We start from the raw sequence: 7,559 nt of genomic DNA, 5'->3' as shown, positions 1-7,559 counted from the left end.
AACAGTAAGTCACATTTAAGAGAGGCTTAGTCAATATTTTGAGAGTGTAAGGCATTGTTGTTAAAGGTCTGATACAATTTCTTAATCATGTGAAACCCTCTAATTATTATCACCTACTAATTGGCTATGCATATTTTTAAATGACAGAAATGAGCTTCCAGTAATCATCAGATTTTGACAGTGTTAGTTGGTCATTAAACCTGTTTTGCCATCAATGGCTTCTATCAATTTTCTGATGTATTCTGAACAATGATAATGAACATGTGTAACATTACGATTAATTTATGTTTACATGACAATTCAGAAAAACCAGGGAGTGATATTCAGACCAGCCCTCGAAACGTCACATTTATTAATGAAAACACTGAACTCCACTCAGACTGAAAACAATTTGCTTCTAAAAGCAAAATACAGCGCAGCCAGGTGATTTTTTTTCTCTTAAATGTTAGTAAAAGCCTTTTGTTAAAAGCATGTTCTAAAAAAACCTGTTTCAAAGCTGGTGATGACTGCATTCCTTACAGAATATCATCTGCTCAGTGTGAGTGTGTTTTATTTATATATAAAAAAAGCCTTTGTTTAAAGGTGCAATCAGTCGTTTCTACCATAATCCTATGTTCATAATTTCTGCTTCACGTTTTGACATGTGTGTGTGTAGGAAACCCTATTTCCTATTTTAAATATGGCAATATACATCTGAGTGTACCCATCTATGAAGCATAAACATTTGTGCAGGAAGTACAAAGGTGAACTTGATAAATATTGGTTGGTAAAAAAATGACTGATTGCTCTTTTAAAGTGTACAAAATCCAGCTGAGTGCAGTATTGTGTTTGTAGCATATATTACAATAATTTGAGTTATTGTACAATTTAATAATCACGATTTCAAGTTATTTCTCTTGACGGCACCGTTTTTTGTTGTTTTCAAGACGTATAAAAAGCTTTGTACCAGGATATGACGATGTATAAAGCATTAGCTGCAATGTTCTATGTTTATACGCATTACTGTACATTTTAAAGGCTTCCATGACTCTAAAACCTCACAGTTTACAAACAAGCAGAGTTCAATCCCGGTGTGTTCACAATATACACAGACGTTTTTAAGGCATGTGTAGGCTATCCTTGGACGATATTAATATTTTTACACAAACATATATATCACATAACATTTTCAGTAGATGCATTTTTCAAGTCTTATAAAGAAGCGAATGCTGATTTGTTTTGCAGCATGTTTCAGACACACTACATTATTTACCATTGTGCTTCACAACGACTTTAATCCTCAATGTACACTGGACTTTATCGTCTTCCACAGATCATCTGTGTTTATATCAACATGCCTGAAACACTAAGCATTGCTTTTCCAGCCTTTGATTAATTAGATCTACCTTGATTTTCAACCGTAACTATCCCTTACCTGTCGGCTTTGCAGTTAAAGTTGGTCATAATCTTGATTTTCTTTACATTGTATGTGTCTTTATTGTTAATTTATTATTATTTATTTATTTATTTGTTTATTTTTTGCTAACCTAGCAATATCATCACAGGGGATGCCTTGTGTTGCTAACCTAGCAACAAGCATCTAATCACCAGCACAAACAAATCTTAGTGAGCAAAACACACGTTTTGTGTCTTGGATGTTGGAATATTTGCCCACCATCATGAGCACACCGGGTGACCAGCTAAACCAGCACACAACAGATCATCCCAGACCAGTTACTGACATGCTTAGCATAGTATTCATTCTGCAGGGACTTTTGTAGCAAGCTTACAGACTTAACTCACTAGCCCTTTCATTTTGCCTTGGATGCTAATTGCTAAGACAGCAAAACAAGGCACTAAATGTTATCTTCAAAACACTGCCAAGCAATATTAGTGAATAAGCAACAATCGTCTGTTTTGTCACATTTCCTAACAATATATGCTAGTTTTTAAGCTAGGTATTTCTTAAATTACATCTTGGTGACTGGATACTAGCTTAGCGATGTAACAATGTCTTAAAAATTTAACATTGATTTACTTTTTCATTCATTTCTTTACCTAATATAAGTGATTGAGTGAGTAAACAAACATTAGGAACAACAGCTACATCAGTATGCTACTTTTCTAGCTAGCAAATTAGTTGCTAACCCTATAGTTCTGTCTCTAAAGATTGACTGGATGCCTGCTGCTAGGTTAGCAAAACAAGGTGTATTGCCTGGAAATCGCTGCTTTTTTTTCTCTATATTGAATATATGATCATAATATCTGTGATATTTTCTATATAGGGCGCATTGGGTAGTGTTCAAAACTGCTCCAATTAGTTCACAAAAGCAGTGTGTTCTTCCAAATTTGCAATAAATGTGTGAACTATTGAATACATTTTGAACACGAGACAAACATGGACCGTAGCTGCACATGGAACTAATAAAAGATGTCAAAGTGTGTCAGCCACGTTGTGGTGCTTTTCATATTCTCTGTCCATATTTCCGTGGTCGTACTGCGCTAATAGCAAAAGCTACAGAGCAAATAGCGAATGATTTACAGAAGGTTTTCCAAAATTAAGCAATTCTTCCTTTAATGCATGGCCAAACTTAGTAAGGTATAAGAAAGGTTATGTCACTGTCCAATTAAAACATGTATCTCCTAAAGCTGTAACTTTACATGAAGAAAAACTTTCTTATCTTACAGTGGAAAACAATAAAATATATTTTTTCAGAGTAATTTTGAAGTGTTTCTATTGGGTCAAATGTAGTAAACTAAACATCCAAAAATGGACATATATGTTTTTAATTGGACAGCAACGATTTAATAATCTCCCTCTTAACCTTACTAAGTCATAGCTACATGCTAATTCACTAAAAATAACGGCTAATTATTGTGTTGCTGTGCCTCACTAAGTTGTTTGCATGACTTAATTCTTAATTATCTTGTTACCACATGTTACTCCTCTGCTAGAGGAACCATGTTGGATCTGTATAGCTGCTCGATAGCAGGTCCAGCTGTTTGGACGGTGGTATTCTTGTAGGGTGACCCTGTAGGGTGACTAGCTAAACCAGCACCAAACCAGCTGAAAACCATCATAAACTTGAACCTATACTTGTTAATGCTGCTTCTTCAGTAAGCTGTGGCATGGGTAACTATCACAGCTACTTTACAGCAATTATCTCATTCCCACACTTTAGCAAGTCTGGGTCAAAGGACATAGGATCAGTCTTAAACCTTACTCAGCTGTGCTCATGTGGTACCACTTTAGAATAAGACTACACTGATAAAAGATTTACAGCCTGTTTTTAATGGTTATTGTTTAGGTTGTAAACACATTAAAGTTATTAGTAGTCAGTTATAGCACAGAGATAGAAAGGGTGACAGTGACCTGTTGTTTGCCAAATAGTGAACCCAAATCCATCTACTGTTAAACCTCAGATCTTGCCACATACTGATCGTGTTTTTTCCTCACTCAGTAGACATTAACCCTGTCAGCTCTGTCACATATTTGTTAATATGTTTAACTATTTAACCACTGGGTTTATTCAATTAACCACATATAGAATGACTTTACAGACACTGATGATAATGTGGTGTCTACTTTAACATGTGAAATGAGTAAATTCACATTCTCAAGTCTGGGCTTATTCTTCACCTCCATTTTCAGTTTTAGAAAGAAAGGAAAGTCACAGTTGTCCTTTTGATCTCTGTGTTACACGTGATTATTAATGACCTTTAAAGTGTTTACATCTTAATTAACAACCATGTAATAATCAGATTTTAAAAAAACATTTATATATCTTTATGAGTGTAGTCCCATTCCAAACTATGTTATTTTACTACAAAGCGATGTGAGACTGTAATCTACATTGAATCCAAGGAAGGAACTCGTTCCCTTTGTGCTGCTACAGTGTTTGAATTCCAGTTTGCGTTCCCGGTTGTGTTCCGGTTGGATTTCCCGTTTGTGTCTCGCTCTCCACCAGCGTGTCCCTGCCTTCTCCCTCGGCCAGCTGCCTCATCCTCATGTTTATAGAGCCGTACGACTTCATGGGCCTGGCCAGAGTCCTGCGGCGGTGCAGCTCCCCTCGGCAGATCGAGGCCATGAGGAGGATGGAGAGCAGCATCCCCCCAAGGGTCAGGAGACCTAGCCCCGCGATGATGCACTTGTCCAGGTGAGAGCCAAGCCGGGCGTAGTAGGTCTCCAGTTTCTCCATCTGGCGAGCGCTAACTTGCTCCGGGTTCACGTGAGCCTCACGCGGGATGGTGTATGCCACGAGGACCAGCAGGATCCCACCCACCAGGAACACCAGGGCGCACACAAAGCCGTAATCCACCGACTGGACACTGTACTGGGGCTCGGGCCCCGGATCCATCTCATCCTCCTCCAGGGAACGGGGGGAAGGCACTTCCCTCTGGAACGGGGGGCATTCCATTGGCTCTGAGACCTGCTCCAGGCCCCTCTGGCTCTTCTTTCCCTCCTCCTCTCCTTCATCCTCCTCCTCGAAGGTGGCATTGACAAAGCCGGTCCCTCGCAGGTCGCGGAGCTCCACCACGTTCAGACGCTCCATCTATACTTAGACCTCAAGATCATGACCAAGGGACTGACACAGAGCCTCTTGCCTGGAAAAATACAGGAGAATACACTCAGCAAAGGGAAATCTGCATAAGGATGTGTACCTCTATCAGGAACACAGAACGTCCTTGTTTCTACACTCACTGTCCATCCTCTCAGCTCCACTGACCACACAGGAGCACTCTGTAGCTCTATAGTTACAGACTGTCGTCCATCTGTAGCTCTGCATACTTTGTTTCCCCCGTTTCCCCCCTGTTCCTCGGCGCTCAAGACCCCTTCAGAGCAGGTGTGATGGGGTGGTGGATCATTCTCAGCGCTGCAGTGACACTGTGTGTTAGTGTGTGTTGTGCTGGTGCGAGTGGATCAGACACAGCAGTGGATCACAACTGTGAACAGTCTCACACACTCTCCCAGTCACTCACTCATTCACAATTACATCATTTGAACCCCAAATTCATCAACAACCTCAACAGTGGAGGTGAACGGACGTCTCTCCGTCTCCAACACACACCCAGCATTTTATTCCCTCTCCACCTCCAGCAGCACCCCCACTGTCTACAGAGACTCGATGGATTGATGATGATGATGATGGACATTTCCACACTGTCATAGGTTTCTGTCATTCACAGTGTCCTGCTCAAGATATTTGATAATAATATTTGATATAATGTGAGAATGAGATAATAAGGCATTAGAATGAGATATTTAATGTGAGAATGACATAAAGCATTAGAACGAGATATTTATTGTGTGAGAATGACATAATAAGGCATTAGAGCAAGATATTTAATGTGAGAATGATGTAATAAGGCATTAGAACGAGATATGTATTGTGTGAGAATGACGTAATAAGGCATTAGAACGAGATATGCATTGTGTGAGAATGACGTAATAAGGCATTAGAACAAGATATTTAATGTGAGAATGACGTAATAAGGCATTAAAACGAGATATTTATTGTGTGAGAATGACGTAATAAGGCATTAGAACGAGACATGTATTGTGTGAGAATGATTTAATAAGGCATTAGAACGAGATATTTATTGTGTGAGAATGATTTAATAAGGCATTAGAATGAGATATTTATTGTGTGAGAATGACATAATAAGGCATTATAATGAGATACTTATTGTGTGAGAATGACATAATAAGGCATTAGAACTAGATATGTATTGTGTGAGATTGACGTAATAAGGCATTAGAATGAAATACTTATTGTGTGAGAATGACATAATAAGGCATTAGAACTAGATATGTATTGTGTGAGAATGACGTAATAAGGCATTAGAATGAGATACTTATTGTGTGAGAATGACATAATAAGGCATTAGAACTAGATATGTATTGTGTGAGATTGACGTAATAAGGCATTAGAATGAAATACTTATTGTGTGAGAATGACATAATAAGGCATTAGAACTAGATATGTATTGTGTGAGATTGACGTAATAAGGCATTAGAATGAAATACTTATTGTGTGAGAATGACATAATAAGGCATTAGAACTAGATATGTATTGTGTGAGATTGACGTAATAAGGCATTAGAATGAAATACTTATTGTGTGAGAATGACATAATAAGGCATTAGAACTAGATATGTATTTTGTGAGAATGACGTAATAAGGCATTAGAACGAGATACTTATTGTGTGAGAATGACATAATAAGGCATTAGAACGAGATATGCATTGTGTGAGAATGACGTAATAAGACATTAGAACAAATTATTTATTGTGTGAGATTTACGTAATAAGGCATTAGAACGAGATATTTAATGTTTGAAAATGACGTAATAAGACATTAGAACGAGATATTTATTGTGTGAGAATTATGTAATTAGGCATTAGAACTAGATATTGTGAGAATTATGTAATAAGATATTAGAACGAGATATTTATTGTGTGAGAATGACTAATGAGGCATTAGAGAACGAGATATTTAGTGTGAGAATGGTGTAATAAGGCATTTAAATTAGATATTTAATGTTTGAGAAAGATGTAATTAGGCATTAGAACGAGATATTTATTGTGTGAGAATGATGTAATAAGGCATTAGTACGAATCACACATTGATTTGGATATTTATTCCCAATATAGGCTACTTAAATATCCTGTCCCCATTTATTTTTTTAAAAGTCGTTCCCACACATTATAAAGTCATTGTCGTGTCTTAATAAATGCTGGAGGCATGTCCCCAGCAGGGCTCCGTAGATGTGTTGTTTATTGATACTGGTTTGTTCATGTTTTCTGCACTGGATACAAACCTATTACTCAGGTATTTAATGGGGGTGTGTTAGTCTTGTGTTGTTAATATGCTCTGTTTTAACATTAGGAATTTTAATTAATGATTAAATTAGTAAAACGGGTGAATCCTATTTTTCTGAGAATCATTGAACTGTTTTCAATAACGCCACCCAAGCATCACACCTGCATTAATTACATTGTCATAAATCAAGTCAAATCCCATTTGAATTTCTTTTTCCACCTCAAATTCTCCGTTAAATTCATCCTGGTTACCTTAAAATGAAGCGTCAATCAACACCAAGTCACCTTTAATATTTCTCTAAAATCATTATTCCACGAGGTTGAAGTTGACTCCTTACAGGAATTTCCAGTTCCACCTTAAACGGTGCAGCACTCACGTTCTGTCATAATTTAAGGTGGAATGCCCAAATCCAATAAGAAGGTGGGAATGAATATGAAGCTCCTTCTGGGTTTACATCAGCGACATTGAGGCGATGTTAACGAGCCACACAGAGGTCAGTATTTACTATGGATTAAAGCGGCCATCACCTGTTTATTCCACCAGCCACATCTCACCACATCCACAGATCGGCGCTTTAAAGGCGGAGCGACCTCTTCATCTGGTTAAAGCCTGTTGTTTTATTATTAAAGCAGAATAAGGGATGAAAATAGAGAGTTTTGTGCCAAATTAAGCTGAAACCGCGCTTACCTTCAGGTGTCGACGCAGAGAGCATCGCGAGGGATGCGGGGAAAGAGAAACAGAGAGAGAGAGAGAGAGA

At 38.0% G+C, this 7,559-nt stretch overlaps 1 protein-coding gene across 1 annotated transcript; it reads right to left on the bottom strand.

Annotated features, from left to right (window-relative positions):
* Nucleotides 1-3,869: 3,869 nt before the first annotated feature.
* Nucleotides 3,870-7,559, bottom strand: tmem74b (transmembrane protein 74B). Its single transcript, XM_066663983.1, has 2 exons — nt 7,490-7,559; nt 3,870-4,584 (listed from the first exon to the last, which is right to left on the bottom strand). The coding sequence occupies exon 2, from the start codon at nt 4,530-4,532 to the stop codon at nt 3,870-3,872; it is 663 nt and encodes a 220-aa protein (XP_066520080.1). The 5' UTR covers nt 4,533-4,584; nt 7,490-7,559.

Source organism: Hoplias malabaricus, chromosome 3, assembly GCF_029633855.1.
Source record: "Hoplias malabaricus isolate fHopMal1 chromosome 3, fHopMal1.hap1, whole genome shotgun sequence".
NCBI lineage: Eukaryota > Metazoa > Chordata > Actinopteri > Characiformes > Erythrinidae > Hoplias > Hoplias malabaricus.
The sequence above is the reverse complement of the archived record's forward strand: the minus strand, read 5'-3'. Positions and strand labels throughout refer to the sequence as shown.

Bases quoted from the DNA above. Each gene is read 5' to 3' on its own strand.
- tmem74b (XM_066663983.1), bottom strand. From the start codon at position 4,532: ATGGAGCGTCTGAACGTGGTGGAGCTCCGCGACCTGCGAGGGACCGGC.